The 17,985-nt window shown below is 42.5% G+C and overlaps 3 protein-coding genes across 3 annotated transcripts; 1 reads left to right on the forward strand and 2 right to left on the reverse strand.

The window, feature by feature from the left end:
• The first annotated feature begins 3,179 nt into the window (after nt 1-3,179).
• LOC120677301 (putative B3 domain-containing protein Os08g0157700) lies at nt 3,180-4,237 on the forward strand. Its single transcript, XM_039958449.1, has one exon. It carries the CDS (start codon nt 3,408-3,410, stop codon nt 4,119-4,121), a length of 714 nt encoding a protein of 237 aa, XP_039814383.1. The 5' UTR covers nt 3,180-3,407; the 3' UTR covers nt 4,122-4,237.
• A 3,464-nt stretch (nt 4,238-7,701) lies between these two features.
• On the reverse strand, nt 7,702-11,589 carry LOC120679038. The gene is made up of 5 exons (XM_039960525.1): nt 11,301-11,589; nt 9,850-10,857; nt 9,574-9,743; nt 8,889-9,086; nt 7,702-8,581 (listed from the first exon to the last, which is right to left on the reverse strand). Exons 1-5 carry the CDS (start codon nt 11,446-11,448, stop codon nt 7,970-7,972), a joined length of 2,136 nt encoding a protein of 711 aa, XP_039816459.1. The 5' UTR covers nt 11,449-11,589; the 3' UTR covers nt 7,702-7,969.
• Nucleotides 11,590-12,802: 1,213 nt separating this feature from the next.
• On the reverse strand, nt 12,803-16,984 carry LOC120677718 (protein NTM1-like 9). Its single transcript, XM_039958887.1, has 7 exons — nt 16,623-16,984; nt 15,601-15,887; nt 15,001-15,330; nt 14,579-14,869; nt 13,828-14,490; nt 13,527-13,620; nt 12,803-13,432 (listed from the first exon to the last, which is right to left on the reverse strand). The coding sequence occupies exons 1-7, from the start codon at nt 16,789-16,791 to the stop codon at nt 13,218-13,220; spliced, it is 2,049 nt and encodes a 682-aa protein (XP_039814821.1). The 5' UTR covers nt 16,792-16,984; the 3' UTR covers nt 12,803-13,217.
• Nucleotides 16,985-17,985: the final 1,001 nt, after the last annotated feature.

Below are 17,985 nucleotides of genomic sequence, written 5' to 3' on the forward strand. Positions count from 1 at the left end.
ATTTTTTCATGGACTTCCATTAATTTAATCTCCAACGTGCTATATTTTCTATTTCATTTGACCAAATAATTTTATGTTTTCCTAACATTTGTTGAGCTGCTAACATTATTCGTCTTACGATTAAAAACCAACATGACTCAGGATCTGACTTTCTTCTGTCTAGTTAAATGCACATTATCACCCATATGATATGACACTGAGATTTGAAGATTCTGGGCTCAGCCTTAGGTTACTCCAGGAATTTTTATGTCTTACTGGTGAGCCTGCTATGTTGAGCTGCTATGTATGGAACTTACTGTCAATTGATTACTTATTTTGCTTTTATGTTTGAGATGCTGAAAGGATGCGGCACAAACAGATCATCCAAGATGTGATGTCATCCACTTGCCTGATCAAAAGGGCCCAAGGTGTCCACTTGCAAACATGGCAGGACCTCAGTTTCAAATGATTCCTATTTTTTTCTGACAGGCAGTTCAGAGGATTCATATATTGTGCATGTTGCTTACAGTTGCAACAACATATATTTCTGTAACAGATCAGGCCGTGTATATACAATTGCCTGTTAGGCTGTTACCGAGGGATAATGTTTGCTATCAAGTATCAGTTGCATCAAGGGATTTCTAAAAAGAAAATATGAAAAAAAAAGAACAAAAATAGCTTTTGGCATGACATCTGCAGTCTAGCCATGGTTTAGCTCAATTGGGAAGTGAAAGGAAATGGAACAATAAATAGTTGAGTAAAGATCAGAGAAACCAGAATATGAACTATTTCTGCCAAATTTACCTTAATTATTATTTTTTTATCAAAATTGAGTAAATATTTCTAATGTATGCGATACTCCTGCATATTTTCTCTGGTAATGCTAATACTCTTTCCTTCATATATAATTTGCAGTTTACCCCTGCGCGATACCAACGTTTAACTGAGATTCAGGGGGCCCTTCTAGTAAGAGCATTGTATAACTACGACCTCTCTATCTAAGTGACCAAATCTCTCTTTCCCTTCCACAAAAAAAAGGAAATCTTTGGTCGAATCGATGATCTTATACCAACAAACTCATAAAGAAGTCGTCGTGGAGTTACGTAGATCCAATTGACCTAGTCTTTCCCGAGCAGTATTGCCCTATAATGCTATAGCCACATCCCACTTGGCATAGCTAACCATTTTTATCTGCATGTCTAACTCAGATCAAGATGATTGGCGTTTGGTCTAGCTGTTGTCCAACTAACACCTATATATAGTACTTAAGAGGCCATAGAAGTTAGCACATACTCCCTCCATCCTGCAAAGACGGTTCATTTAGCTTCTAAAATTTGTCCCACAAAGGCTATTCATTTAGATTATAATGAGGTTTATCTAATTAAAGCAATATCAAGTACCAAGAAACTATTACGTAGAGAAAGGTATGGAAGAAATCAAATACTTAAATAGGTGCTATTTTTCTATTTTCAATGCATTTGCATTTATTAAGGAACTTGGGAACAATAAACAGCGTGATTTTCAATCACAACTGCTATAATTAATTAGAAGTATAAGGTCATTTCTCACTACTAGTATTGTGTCTAAAATTTTATAAATGAACGGTCTTTGTAGGACGGAGGGAGTAGCTACTTTATCAAATGTGTTATATTAACTCTGTGTAGAAACAAAATATTATATAGCATGAAGACATTAAATATTTCTTTTGAATAAAAATTGTTTGGAATTTTCTCTTCCTAATTTTCCTTCACAGAATAGTCGAATACGAATTGGATAAAAAAAAGCCCGTAGATTTGGACCAGTTCTTTGTGAGAAATGTTCTAGTAATTATAATTTTGAAACAATGTTCACGATCAGAATAGAAGTTGACAGTATAAATTTGATGTTTATTTTAAGGATGCAAATAGCATTCGGTGGCATCTGAGGATTCTTAATTTCTACTGTTAAAATCATCCAGATAGCTACGAAATAAATAAAAACCATGGGGTTATTCATAAATTTTACCACATGGGAGCTGACGCAACAAGAAACTAGGTAGATGACGTCACCAGATCAACTTGCCGACTTTATATATTTACCAAATATAACTATCAACTTCTGTCTATTTATGCACAGTTGTTGACCTCGGGAAACTTGTTGTGGCTTACACTTAACTACTCCCTCCTTCCCTGTTTATAAGGCATACACGTATATCAAGATTCAAACCTTGTCATCTTTGACCAATAATTTGACTATTAAATTTTTATTTTTATAATGCAAATTTCATATGATTGGATTCATAATCAAATATATTTTACAACGATTATAAATTTATAATCAAAAGTGATATAATATATGATAAATAAATGATCAAAGTGTTGTTTAGAAGACCGTGTCATGTTCCACCATGCCTTATAAACGGGGAAGGAGGGAGTATAACCAAAGCAATCACCTAATTAACCATGGGATTAAATAATCAGCATTTTACCCCAAAAAAGGGGAAAAAGAAAATACCATCAGCATTTTAATCAAGGTACCATTTTACCTATGTCCCCTTATGTGCTGCTGCTATTATATTCATTTTCTTCGGATCGGACTACCTATGTTTTGTTTGAAGCGCTGTGATTTCTCCTGCTTCCCTTGGGAAGTGAAATGTTCCTGTGAAATTTCGGGAATGAAAGTTCCTGAAAATGGTTGTGTTCCAGCAACCAGAACAAGTAATATGGATACGTTTATGATTTCAGTTGATCTACGCAAACTAACAGGAGCAAATTAAGTCTGAACCAACCTGGTTGCAGTTTTCTAAGACTGCAGCTGGTAGCATATCTCCCAGACAACTCACCACAGCACACACCCCAAAAGGCCAAAATATATAAGCACAAGTTGACATACGGCCAGCAAACTGCATCTGCTGAATTTTCAAGAGGAATCCTTAGTTGACATGACCTGCCAAAGAAACTAGTTGCAAACCATAAAACCATGCATACATGATATACTACATGGACGATGCTGATGTATATTCAGGCATCACTTAGTGGCGTGTCGAAGGAATTGTTTAGTTGCTGATTGATTACTGATATTAATATTAGTCATACCTTGGCCTGCCCCTGCCAACTGCAGAAAGGACAAACCCACTTGTCCCCTCAACACATTTGATTAGTGTATCAAGTATAGGCCTTTTCTTCCCCTCCTTGCAAGAAGCTTCTCTTGTCTCCCTCTCTCAAGAATCTCTCTCATCAAGCTCATTCCTGTATCCCTCTACTCTCTTACTCGTCAAGAGATCATATAGAGAGCAAGAGAGATCGTCTGTTAGGTCTTCAGCTGCATACACTACCCATGCTTCATCTGCCCTAGATAAAAGATAAAACTTCCCCTTAGATCCAAAAAAACTTCCCCCAAAACATTTCCCAGATCTTGTTCTACACAGATCGATCAACCCATTTAGTCCCATGTACATGGACCTGAGCTTGGGCACAACGGTAGAAGACACTCAAGAAGTGCAAGAAGAGGAGCAAGAAGACGACTTGTACCAGCAACAAGTTCTAATAGGTCAAGATCTCCAGCATGGCGGCGGCGAGCCAAGCCACGTGATGGCGCGGGAGCACATGTTCGACAAGGTGCTGACCCCGAGCGACGTCGGCAAGCTCAACCGGCTGGTGGTGCCGAAGCAGCACGCGGAGCGGTTCTTCCCGGCGGCCGGCGCCGGGACGCAGCTGTGCTTCGAGGACCGCGGCGGCGTGCCGTGGCGGTTCCGGTACTCCTACTGGGGGAGCAGCCAGAGCTATGTCATGACCAAGGGGTGGAGCCGCTTCGTCCGCGCCGCGCGGCTCGCCGCGGGGGACACCGTCTCATTCTCCCGCGCCGCCGCCGCCGCCGGCCGATACTTCATCGACTACCGCCACTGTCAGCACCGCAGCCGCGATATCAGCTTCGGCGATGCTGCCGCTGCGCCGGCGTGGCCCATGGCCGTCGGAGTGCAAAGAACCGCGGCCTGGGGTAAGGGTGCAACGATGGCCGTCCCCGCCGGTGATGGCGTCGAGGCGGGACCCACAGGAGGAGCGAGGAGCTTCAGGCTCTTCGGGTTCAATGTCGAGTGCAGCGGCGACGACGCCGCAGCGGCATCGGCGTCCGCCGAAGTGGAGTATGTCGACGGTGACAGCTAGGAACGGTGTAGAGAGGGAGAGATATGGCGATTTGGAAAGCTTACACTACCATAGGTATATCGAGCTAGCAAATCCTACCTATCCACAGTGGTTCCTTCAATCTTCACTAGTCGTATTTATTTGATTCAAATTGGGATGATGATTTATTTTAGGTAATTGCATGAATTAATGGAGATCTTGCTCGATCTTGTTCTTTGCATTGGTTGTTCCTCGTTCTTGTTCTTGTTTCTTCAACTATGTTCCTGCTGGTGCAGTTGACTATGACAAAGAGGGTAATTGACTATAGTTTACTAGTTCAGTATCTAGCTGAGGGGCTTTGAGATTTATGAACAAATGATTTAAAGTACTCGAAACACGATTGAGCTATTGGAGTATATCCTGCTATTGACGGCCTTTGGTTAGTGGGAACATATCTAGTGCAAACCAAGGACTTCGTGCAAACCCGTGCAAACCTACTAAACAAAGTTTCAAAAAATTCTGAAAAAAATCATGAATGTGCTTCTAAGATTACATCATCTATATATAAAATTTCATGGTCAAATTCGTCTTACTCTAGAAGTTACAAAAAAAGACAAATTTGAGATGCATTTGAACCATTATTGTTGTCAGAAAATTTGTCTTTTTTGTAACTTCTAGAGTAAGACGAATTTGACCATGAAATTTTATATATAGATGAGGTAAGCTGAGAAGCACATTCATGATTTTTTTAGAATTTTTTGAAACTTTGTTTAGTTGGTTTGCACGGGTTTGCACGAAGTCCTTGGTTTGCACTAGATACGTTGCCTTGGTTATTTCCGCTTTATTTTATGCACATTTAGCTGGCAATTAATAATCCGTGTACACTGATTGGATGAACTGATCGAGATGAATGAGCAAATGTGTTTTCATGGCTTTTGTTTTTAATGCCATATTTAGCATAAAGTTAGTCTGCAAGTTGCATTATTAGAAGTACGAGAGTAAACCTTTCCAGCTCGATCATTCCATCGCCTTTGGTTATCTTGTTTACTCTGGAAATATAACTTGAATTGAATTTGCCACCATCTTATGAACAATGAAGTATAGTTTGAGGAATAATGGAACTAAATGGATGAAACCACGAATCACATCTCAATTAATGATGTTGTAATGTGTCTTCAACCATGATATCTTATAGTTGGAATGAAACAGCAGCTAGTGATTTGTGTAATACGTTTGTCGATCAAATACGCTGAGAAGTCCGGTGTTTCTTTTTTCTGCATAGGAGCAGCTTTTAAAACATTCTAGTAGGTCACTGAAATATGTGATGACATGCACTACTGATGCATATATCTTGATCTATAATATATAATATAATATAATATAGTTTGCAAAAATTTTGTATTTCCCCCCCAGAAAAATTGGCTTGTACTGTGCTTCGTAAAAAGACATCATGTAGACCTAAAAAAGATATCATGTATGTTCTGAAATATCTCAGAATGTATATATCTTTTAGAAAATCGTCAAGGTACATGGTGCACATATACAGCCATTATAGCTCTAGAGAGTGCGCGTATACAGCCATTATAATGTGACTACACGTATTATTAATCCGGAGTACTGTGCATTTTATGTTTTCATCTTTTTGTTCTAGTTTATTAATCACCAATTGCACCTTTATCTATACAAACACGGAGTGCACATCAAAGTCGGCATGTGTGTATAATCACCAATTGCACCTTTATCTATACAAACACAAATTGCATAGGACTCGAGCTTATATGTTGTTAACTCTCTTTTTTTTGTTTAAGACATGTAATATCCTAATTTTGCTATGATTTTACATGATCTAAGTTGCTCATATTAGAGAATCCAATAAGTTGGGGAAAATATGATGCTGAATGTGTTCTTGTGGATCTCTGTGTGTGTGTGGGGGGGGGGGGGGGGGGAGTGGTTGGACTCCATATCATTATTTGAGTGGTAAAGGGTTATAGATGGTGAGGTGGGATTATTTTATATGTGGACTGATTTTCCAATCACAGAATGACAAAATAAAGTTGATTCATGAAGACACCATCTTGACAGGAGAACTGAAAGTCTGAAACTACCAAGATGTAATGTGAACGCACACCATCCCAAATGACCAATTCAGATGCATCACTCTGGCTTGTACTTTGGCAAGACGTTTGAAGTACAGTTCAGGGACTAGGATACAACACGACCTAGCATGATTAAACAAACTAATCCTTGTTTCCGAAAGAGAATTAAGCAATCTAACACATGGCTACAAGTTGCAGATTAGTAAAACTGCAAGTCTGTTCAATGCAAGTGGATAGGATCATCCTTGTTTTATGCTATCACATGCACCTTCCAACCAAAACTTTAACAATCAACTTTCTCTACTTTATGGTCTTGCTCTCAAAGAACATACATAAATTTGAATAATAGTACTTTTCAACTTGCTTCTGGAAATAGGTTTCATGCATTTATGCATACAACGTGCATGTTTCAGTACACTATCTCCGGGTGTGGCATAACCTTGTCAATTTTTGAATCGTTCATACATTTACACACATTTATTTCAAGTACACACATGTAACAATAATATGGATACTCCATGTGCTTCTAGAACAAAAAAAAATATGGTTGTGGATTGGAAATCTAAATTGGTTGTGCGTGATCATAATCGATTCTCAGGATAAGATAACAAGAAGTGTGCATTGTAAACCTAAATTGGTTGTGCATGATCATCTCCAAAGAACCTCACTACTCGGCATTCCACATGAATTATATTCATTTATATAGCACACATCTAAAAACCATTCGACAAACTTCAGCTATATTCATTTGTGTGAATCATTGCCAAAATTCATTGAAGTGATGATCTAAAGGCATTCCTTTTATTTTTTGAGAAAAAAATACTAGAGTGGTGAGTGGTCAAAATTACTATTTTATACTGGAACTTTTATCCTGTTCACGGAGAGGCATTTTGATTGTTCTGTTTGCCTTTTATTAGTTCAACAAGGAATTCATTAATGTATTAATCATTCAATTGCATACACCTAAAAGCTTATTCAACTTGTTTCCAGTTTAAGAAAACAAAAAGGAGTTCTCCTATTAAGAATGCCTTACTAGATCCATACACCAAATACATTAAAAAAATCAACTGTAAGGTCAAAATGAGTTAAATTATGTAATGGGGGCAGTGATTGAAACTTGGCTTTTGTGACGTTTGACTTTGATCATGTAATTATCAATTATCATAGCATTTACAAACCGTCTCTCCTTTTGATTCTTTCGGGAAGCCTTTAGAAGTACACTTCGACCATCAATTACTCGTACAATAATTATCAACTGTGCACCATAAATACAAATTAAAATATATGTGAAATGTGAATCTACTGATATAACTTTCATACACTAATCATGCATATAAATTGACTAACTGTTGGTCAGAATTTATAAAGTTTGTTTTTTTACAATACTAATTTGCCTTGTACTTTGAAATATGAACGGAGGGAGTATTCTGTATAGAAAGACTGTTTGCTACTTGCTAGCTTAGCAGGTACCTAGGACCGACTTCTAAATAGGCTTTGCTGCTTATGTATGTGGATCTTAGTATATTACCATAGTCAACAGACTGCATATGTTCTCCTCAATAACATTAATCATTTGCACTTAGTAGCATAGACAATTAGCATACTGATCCAAGTTATGAGTTACAAGCACTGTTCCTAGTTTTCCATATGCGGGAGCAGCACCGTTTAGCAAAGCAGTGCCAATTCATCAGCCTTGTCAAGCAAAATACACACCAAGAGGCCCTGAATTCCTAGGGATTCATGATTGCTCATATATGTACAGTAGCTATATATGTATCTGGCTGGCAGATCCCTTCAGGTTGAGCCAATTTCTTCCTTCAGCACATGCTCCCAATCTGAAGATCCAAACTCACAACTTTCACACAAAATGCCATCGCTTCCAGAGATATGCGGGAGTGATGGCATTCCATCAGAAGTGCTTGTGTCCAACCCTCTGTGAGCCCTACTTGTTGCTACTAGTAGACCAGAATGAGCATGGGGGTGCACGCCAGTTTCTTCCAAGCCTGACAGGAAATATTCATCCTCAATATTATTTGGCACGGTTATGTGACCTTTTGACCTTGATAGAACACTGCTGTGTCCTGACTGAATGCGGTCGGCAGCATAAAGGTTATGACTCTTTCTTCCTCCAGGGTGGTCCTCGAGCATCAGTGGGCTAGTTATGGCAGACCCATAGGAACTACTTGGATCTCTACCTGTATCACTTAGATGGGAAGGAGGGATTCTTGGACCACCACAAGTATGAGCACTGCTAGACTTTAGGTCAATTTCCAAACGAGTTTGTTTCAATTGATACTTCAATGCACAATTTGCACGTTCTGCATCGATCCACAAATTTTTATAGATAAGAGCCTGTGAGTGATCCTCCTCGCATGAGAGTTCCTTTGGAAAATTGTTGAGTGAAGGCTGTTCAATAAAAATAGCATGTTAGAAAGTGTAAAGCATTAATTTAACTGGATTTGCATGTGAGTTCAGGGGTCAAATCTTGATGGGTCTGATCGTAATGTTATAAAAGAAATAGGAAAAAGATCATAAGATATTTTCAAAGAGAATGCTAGCAGCAAGTTGTTTTACATGATCATTCTAAAAGTTGCCAAACAGAACTTTCACCGCATATCTTGTAATTTCCACTTACTGAGAGACAATATATCAAGAAACTCTGCATGTTCATAAACAAGAAAGCTGTCTTACTACAATGTGTAGAAAAAGTTACCTGGTACCCAGTCACGCACTTTTTCCTTAACTCACCAAGCAACCAACTAGAATCAGCAATATTAGAGATAATTATGCCTTTCCCATTATCAGCAGTGTAACTACCATTATAGTTTCCTGTGACAGATTTTGAAACTGCATTCTGAGAGTAGCAAGCCTTTAGTCCTCCAGCCTTGTCAGAAACACCCTTAACAAAAACCTAGGAAGAGCCAAAACAAAAGGGCTTATTGCATCACTGAATCAAATTGTGCAATTAAATCACAAGTCTTTCTAGATTCAAAATTCTTATGACAAGTGGCAGCACTGAGAATATTTAGGGATTTATCCAGCTCAACAGGAATAAAATTTCATAGAACCAGGAATCAGTAGTTCACAAATAATACACAGAATTACACAAATAGGGTTAAAGAAATATTCACAGTGATTCCTTCTAAGAGGACATTGGATAAATAACATTTAGCACCAGAGAGCAAATATGGTTCATATTAAAGAAAAAAGAAGAATAAACCAGAATAGTTTAGCTTAACCCTGCCCTCCTATTTCAAAATAAACAAGCTGGAGAAACAGGACAGGAAAACTGAAGGGTGCACATTGTGCATATGGTCGACAGAATGTATTTCCAATTGACAGAATCCTGAACTGATAAGTTCACAAGACTTTGACAAAAATAGCAAAAAGGGGTTCACCTTTCTTGCTTTAAAAAGATAACTCTGAAGATTCTCAATTACTGATTGGAGGAGGCTGTAGTCATGCTCCTCTAGCTCAATTTCATCAGAATAATTATTACATAACACCTCTGACATACTCTTGAACGCCCTCAGAATTCTTGATATGTTCGTCCCAGATGAACAGGAACCTGTAACAGAGTCAAATACATGCAGAAGCCAATGAAGGAATTAATGTGATACACAGCACACAAGGTGAAACCATATAGAACATTTTGATTGAGTTGTTAGACAGACCATTGCTGGTATTTGATTTCCTAACTGACAAAGGAATAAAGTCAGGAGCAGCAGAGTTTAGGCCAGATCGTTTTATGTCATCATCTATCACTTCTAAACAGTGTTTCTCTGCATTGCATTTTGCTGCACCGTGTTTCACAAACTCGAACTCCTTCCCATGGGAATCTTGTGTCAGCTTTGTACCAATGTCTCCAGGTTTTCTGGACAGACCCAATTCAGCATGCAATTGGGAATGGTTTTGCTTACTCTTGCTAGCGATCAAATGCGGAAGTTTAGTTGGAGCCTCACAAGCAGTGCTAAAGCTTTGTTCCTGGCCTGCATCAAAAGCCACTGATTCTTGTTTCACAGATTGGGCAACTAATGTTTGATGAACATCAAAAGGAGAGGGATGAGAAGCCATCCCTCGCCAGCATGGTGAATCCACAGAACACTCAGATGGATCAGGATTCACGTCATCAGCCGCTGTAACACATGGGCTAGCACACGCAGATGGTCCATGAGGCTTCACGCTGAATTCAGGATTTAGCTCTTTCGAGAAAACCATGGTGCCTTGTGAAGTGCCATTTCCATTAGTAGGGTTACTGAATTCTAAGTTTCCACGGAAGGCGACAACTTTCCCAGTCTCTTTATTAGATTCATCATTTTGCCTTATAGCCAATTCGCTAGAACCAAAACTGGTGTGGTCAGTTTCTGAAGTTTTATTCAGAGGGCTTCTGATCGTCACCGTTACCCTCCCTGAGGTCATGGGAGTTTGGCGCTGATTGAAATTGGAAGCTATGGTAACTGATGACTCTGAAACTACCGCGACTGAGGAACTTGGAGATGGATAGACACTGGCAGGACTTCCACGTGACAAGCTTGGCTGACTTTGGCACATTCCATGTGCAGTGCTTGGATAAACAGCATCACTCGGCTTTGTCCCAAAGTGGGTTGCCAATGACGCAGAGTATGCATTGTTGACCTCTCCATTCAACACAGAGTTATCACCAATCAAACTCGAAGCATCACCTACAAGTCCACAAGACACAGTTAATGCCATCAATGCATAATAAATAAATGGGAACACATGTATCAAGCTGGGCAGTACTACATCATCTACATTACCAAGCATAAACTGATCTAAGTGGCAGACAATTGAAAGGGAGAAGTTAAAACAACAGAACAAACATAATTTCTCTGATAATGAGTGCTATGTGTCGTGCCAGATAGTGCTGCTTCAACCTTGGGCCAACCAATGCGAACCTTAGTAAAGTGCAAGAACCACAAGGTCAAAATCCTTCGCGACCGCCACCGCACCAAATCGACATGGCAGAACAACAAAGTAATCGGGTTGCGCGAGAAGACGTGAGCAAGAGCAACTAGCCTAGGAAAAAAATTACCATCCAAGAGGCATAGCTTCGTGGGCACTAGCGACGAGTGGTTGGGGACGGGAGAGGAGGAAAGAAAGTTACCGTCCTGGAGGCGCCCGGGAGGGGCGCGGCCCTGGTGCTCGAGGAGGGTGTAGGGGGCGGCGTTCGGGGAGAGCGTGGACGACGCGCCGCTGGGAATGCCGCCGCCGCCGCTGGCGGCGCCAGCGAAGGAGGAGGAGGAGGAGGGCATCGCCGGCGAGGCCAGTGGGTTCGGTCGGTCAAGGCAGGGGGGATGGGGTGGTGGAGAGTGGCGAGGGACGGAATGGTAATTTCGGGGAAGTGGAGGGCCGTGGGTGTTGGACTTTCCGCCTCTTCGTGTTCCGGAGCGAAGGCTTCGTCGAGAAGGAAGGACGAGAACCCGATTTTGTACCCGGGGAAAGAGTTCCCGGGGAATAATCAGATCAATAAAAAATTTAAATTATATCAATTGTTCGCGTTTTAATTGAACTAGCATACGGAAGGATTAGGTTTGCACTTTTCTAAAGAAAATTTCCATTGGTTTTGTTGGTTTATATTCTCATCTTTAAAAATGCATAACTCAGCAACGTTTTTTTTCAACACGAGGCACGCTTCATTCCTATTACTTGAACGGAAATACAGATGTTCGATGCATAACTTACCCGTCCATACTGCATTCCCTGTGAAATTTGCAACGTAATTCTTGTACTTGTACAATCCATAAAAATTCAAGCAAACCCTCCATTTTAGATGTTTTCATTTAGAACAATAAAGTTCGGAAGCAAATAAACTAAGCTTTGCAGCAGTTTTGTGATTTAGAAAATGTCAACCACAAAATCCATTGTCACATCGAAACAATAGATTCGGCGGAGAAATGAGAAGGCTTGTTTTGTTTTGGGTTAGGATTCACAGTTGTGTCTTAGCATTCCAACTTTTCGACCAAAGTACTTAGCATTCCAACTTTTCGACCATCAATTTACTTTGCGTTCTACTTATACTTATTGTTCATTTATTAATGCACAGAATCAGAAACAAACCCGGTCCAGAAAAGCCGTTACATTAGTGAAGTACCCACCAAAACATTTTGAAGGAAACTTCAGCTGCTACCTCAGCAGATACTAAAAAAAACTTACCTGCGGGGGATAAAACCGCCTCCACGACATTGTTTAAGAGATAGAATGACATGTCACAGCAGACAAAAAACCCCCGAACTCCTGCCTCACCCGTACACAAAGGATCCGTCGCCTTATGAGTTAGGCCGAGCTCCACAATGCTTTGAATATGGGCAGACGAGAGAGTTTTTTTACCCGTAGACGGAAAATTCACCCCGATCAGAGATCGAACCCACAACCTACAAGGTGCCGCCGGACTGTCGTGACCAACTGGTCCAACATCCTTTGGCACCTCGGCAGATACTCAGATCCTCACCCACCAGTCACCACACGTGCGCAAAGTAGCAGCAGATACCATAACAAACCCACACAGATAATAGCATTTCTTCACCAGACAAATTCATCTGACCCCGTCTCATCAGGATCAGGTACGAACATAGCAACACAAAAATCATGACCAGCAAGACACCAGCATCAGGAACTGAAATACTATCTACAATAACAAGAAGACAAGACATTACCAAGGTTCATCAGACTTCCGGCACCCCGTCTAACAGGGTCTTGCTACATTACATCAGGAAATAAAGCCAGCAGGCGAGGGAATGGCTTGCAACTAAACAACAGCTACCACATCGACTTACCAGCATCTGCAGCAACAGCTGAAATAAAAAAAAAACTAAGGACGTACTACTATGCCTCTAATAATGGTTCTTTTTTTTTCCTTTTTCTTCCTCCTAAAGTGCTACCTCTTTTTTTTTTTGGATTTTCAGTTTCCTCTGCTGGCCGGGAGAAAAGACAGTTATGTACACATGACAACATACCACCAGGTGTAGATGCTGGGAACCTGCGTGCGCAAAATGTGACGCCCTACACTGCACCGGGATACCTTTCATATCCACCCATACACCCCAACACAGAGAAGCAACAGCAGGGGCACCGAAAGAACCAGCCAGACCATGTAAGGTTGGAAGCCCCTCTTCTGCGCTGGTGCTCTCACGTGGGGCTCAAGACCATCCTCCTGCTTGATAGCATCCTTGCCACTCTTCTCAGAAGCCTTCCGCAGCCTTGGAACAGATTTGGCTTCTGGAACAGCTGTTTCAGCAACTGCAGTTCAGCACCATATGGAATCATCTTAGCAAAAGCAGAAGTTAGCGGTCACAAAGCTACACAACATACACAAGATCCAAAGCCTTATTACCATGTTCAGGCATGTTCTTTTGTTCACTATCACCGCATCTGTCCAATATACCATCAACAGTTTCGGCAAAGTTTGTACTTGCATCCTCTCCAATCTGGACAAAAATCGAAAGAGAAGTTAGACAATATCATTTGCTAAAACAGGTCAGCCGGGATCAAAAGAGTTCATTAGGAAACACTGCACAACAGATGCTACACAATCAATAAAAAGATCTATTGAATATCCTGGGGTTAACTCATTAATGACTAAAAAGGTAAAAAACCAAATGTGCATTTAATTTCAGAGTAACAAGGTCCCTCACCTCAGATTTCTCTGCTTTGTGGTGACTTTCTGCTTCATTTATGATGCAACTTGAAGTATCATCAGTACTAGGACATGGTCCTGTCATGAGGTGTGACTGCAGCCGGAGCCTTCGCACTGCAGTCCCTTGTTGGGTCAATGAACTCTCTGAACTTGAACTTGGAGCAGGCCGGCTTCTAATAACAATCCCTGTTGACTCAGCTTCATCTCCATCAGAAACCACATCCTTATCTGCCGTGGACTCCTCTTCAGCTTCATTCAGATAGTTCGGAGTTACAACACACGATACTTCATCTTCACTCTCATCTCTAGTTATGCTCTCCCCACTCTCCAAATCAGCAGGCAACTGTAGCCGGATCCTTCTTTGTGCAGTGCCCTGGTTAGTGAACAGGTAGTTTGGCTGCACAGAGGGCTGTAACTCTCCGGGCATAAGAGAAATCCCAGTTCCCTGAAGACCATATTCAATGTTCATTCCAGCCCTCCTTGCACTTGAATCCTCCATGTTATTGAACAGATCATGCAAGGAATCAGCAGCAGAGTCCACTGAAAGTACATCCTGGTCATTTGTATCATAATGAAGTAACGGTGTATTCTCATATTGTGAATTCAGAGGATTTGGCTCATCTGACAAGAAATCTAGATTTGCCCACCAGCATTCTTCACCCTGCAAAGATAGCAAAAGATAAGGGTGCCAGCATTTACCAAGACCTAAACATCAGGTGCCAAACTCCGTAAGAATAGAAAACCATTACCTGTGCAACCCCGTGGTTATCAAATTCTGTAGGAATGTCCGAGTCATACTGAACTTTTGATGTTGTTGATGAATGTTCATCAGGATCAACAAGTGTTTGGTTCAAGAAAGCATCCAGGGCATCGGGAGGATTCATGTTGCCATCAAAACCAAAAGCTCCTTGCTGGAAATCAGAGAAGAATGCATTTCCATGCGGTATATTGGGGGCAATATCAGGCACAAAATTGTTAAAACCACCATTCCCATTCTGTGGATGAATGAACTGAGCTGAAGCACCAGCAGAAGAATCAACCTGCTCGCAATTAAAAAGATGATGAAAGTCCTTAGAAGAAATTCAGTGCCTAGGATTGTAACAGGATGGATATTGTGCAGCAAAATGTTGAACGCTGATAGAGAAACAGGCTTTTACTGTTTTGTGCTCACCTCGGGTACATTAGCATGTCCATTAATAGGCATCATATGGGAAACATCCGCTGCAGTAGCCACCAAGTTATCATTTCTGTCAGCCAGCCACCTTCTCATCGGCATAGCATTGGTTTCCACAGAATTTGGCAGCTCAATCGGACTTTCATGCAGACCAGACTCTGGAGACTCCCTATTTAACGGCGTGTTTGCTTCCTCATTCACCTCTATGTTGTCAGGTGACGAGCGAGAAGGAGTAGGCGAGTAGCCACTCCTATCTACTTCATCTGGGCTAGGGCGCTCAGGTTTCTCCTCTTGCTTCCGGAAGAGGCGATAAAGAACATAACCACCCTGAAAGCAGTAGATACGTAACTGTCAGGAAATGAAATAACAATTGGACATCAGAACAAAGCACCAATTTCCTACATATTTAAGCTGTAACTGCAATGAAAGTTAGAACTATCTTTACCAGCTGAAACCAAAGTATCTTTGAGGGACATGTTGTACAGAATTCTCAGTTATATTTCTCACACTCAAACTAAAACTATGAAGATTCCCACCACGGAACTTAACAACCACAAGCTAAACAGGGAAGAGAAGCAAACCAGACAGTAGATTTACCTGCTCGCCGGACTCAAACTCCGGCTCAGTGGTGCGGTACTCGTGCATGATCCACCCTGTCCGCTCACCCTTGGGTGCACGTCCACGGTGGAACACAAGGGTCTTCTTCATGCCAATGATGTGCTGCTTGCGTTTGTCACCCTTGGACTTGATGATCCTGTCCTTGCCGGTGGCCTTCCAGTATCCAGCTTCGGTGGCCCTATTTGACCTGCTCCCATTGGGGTACTTGCGGTCCTTGGGCGCGAAGAAGAACCACTCGGGATCATCCGACCGGATCAGTGATTTATCTGCACGCGCACACAATCACGTCATCAGTGCTCCGGATCATGAAACGGGAATCATCTTTCGCGGAGCAGTTCGTTTGACAAGTGGGTAAACTAAGTGAATCGGCGCAGTCGTCAAGGATTTTGTTCAGCCGGCATCGCACCAAATCAAATCGCATCTCGAGAAAGGGGAGCACGGGGATTAAAGTAAGGATTTAGCCGAGTTCAAGGGAATCGCATCCAGCCAGCAAAGCAGAGCGCCGACAGAGAGAATTGCGCCTCAGGAAACTACTAGCGCGAGCAACCCCCAAACCAGCAGAGTAAGCTGCAGCTGGCAATCTGCTCAGCTTTTCAGCAGATGAGCATCCGAGCCCTGCAGCAGGAAGGTTCGCGGGGTAGGTCGCGACGGAAACTCGGAGAAGGAAGGGGGAATCGCGAGAACGGGGAACAGATTGACCGAAATGGCACGATTCCAATCCTGCGAGTAAAAATCCAGGAAATGGGGGAGTCGACAACATCTGACAAAATCCCCCCAAATTGGACACCAACTGGAAACGAACCTGATAAAAAAAACTGCACAAAAATAGAAGCCCAAAATACCGACTAACCGAAGAAGTCGTCAAAAATCCGAGCAGAGCTCTCTCTCACCGTCTAAGACGACCAACTGAACCAAAATCGGGAGCGGAAGCAAGGGGGCGGGCGATCGGGGCGGCGATGGGAGGAGAGGGGTACGAGCCTCGGCAGGAGCAGCAGGCGTACCTGGGAGGTCCCACGGCTCGCACTTGCAGACGTCGATCTCGGGGATGACCTCGACCTCGGAGTTGATCTGGCCGGTGATCTTGCCCTTGAGGTAGTGGCGGATGAGCTCCTCGTCGGTGGGGTGGAAGCGGAAGCCCAGCGGCAGCGCCTTGAGCTCCATCACCGTCATCCTCGTCGAGATCCAGGCGGAGAGAGGGATATGCTTAGCGGCGAAGGAAGCGGGGGGAGGAGGAGGATTGGAGGGGAGGGGAGGGGGGGGGGGGGGATTGGGATCGGGCTAGGGTTTGGGCCAGCTGGATTTGGGGGTGGGGATTTGAGGGGAGGAGACGTGGTTGCGAAGAAAGCGAGTGGCTGGCTGCTCTGCTTTACCGCGTCGCGGAATTTCCTCTGCATATACTACTAGCGCGGCCGCGTAGGCGCGTGCCGGATGGGCCCCCCGCCCAACCGCCGTATTACGACTCTGCCACTGCCGCTGGCAGGTAGGCCCAGCCACGCCCTCCCCTCTCTCCCTTCTGGCTTCCGGGCGAGGAGGGTCCTTCTCATTTGTTTTCCTTTTTTCTTTCTTTAATTAATTTGATTTGATTTTGACGAAAATTGCTTTATCTTCTCTTGAAATTTGCCAGGCAGGCAGGTCCCTTTTGGAGGGCTTCGAAGTGCTTGGCGATGTTCAGCGCTCGAGAAGTTTCGTTGGGATCTGGTCGCACCACAGCACGGGCCTGATTTGTTGTGGGAGGGTGGGTTTCTTCTTGCTTTCGTTCTCATCCTGTTTGGACGCCACCCACAGCACACACCATGAATCCATGATGGTTAAGAATCAGAACAGGGCTTCAGATTTATTCAAAAAAAAAAAGAACAGGGCTTCAGGACATGTGACATGTGAGGGAGCTCGGCTTTGGAACTCGGTCTCGTTGCCTTTCCTTCCTAGTGCGTTCAGCTTGTCCTGCTTTACCTTTGCCATTCTCAGCCACACCCTGCGCCGAGCTTTTCTTTTTGCAAAATTAGCAAATTTTCAGGCTTTTCTTTTTTGCGAAGTTAGCAATTTTTCATGCTTTTCTTTTTTGCGAAGTTCGCAAATTTTCAGGCTTTTCTTTCTGAAGCCGATGCACCGGACATGCTAATAATGCGAGTGCTAATAGATGCGTCTGAAGGTTACACCGCCGCCTGCTTCGGTAGACTTCAGTGCCGTTGCTGGCACGGTCTTTTGCTAACGACGGATTAAGAAGGATGTTTTCAAGTTGAGCTAGCTTTACTTTTGCCTTGGAGGGATCAGAGCAATTGACAGGTTCATGCTGCACAAATCTGCAGCTGTCAAGCTCTTCTTTTGGAACATTAGAAAATTTCAGACCCTCTTCCTCCTTTTTTT

The sequence above is a fragment of the Panicum virgatum genome, chromosome 6N (assembly GCF_016808335.1).
Source record: "Panicum virgatum strain AP13 chromosome 6N, P.virgatum_v5, whole genome shotgun sequence".
Lineage (NCBI taxonomy): Eukaryota > Viridiplantae > Streptophyta > Magnoliopsida > Poales > Poaceae > Panicum > Panicum virgatum.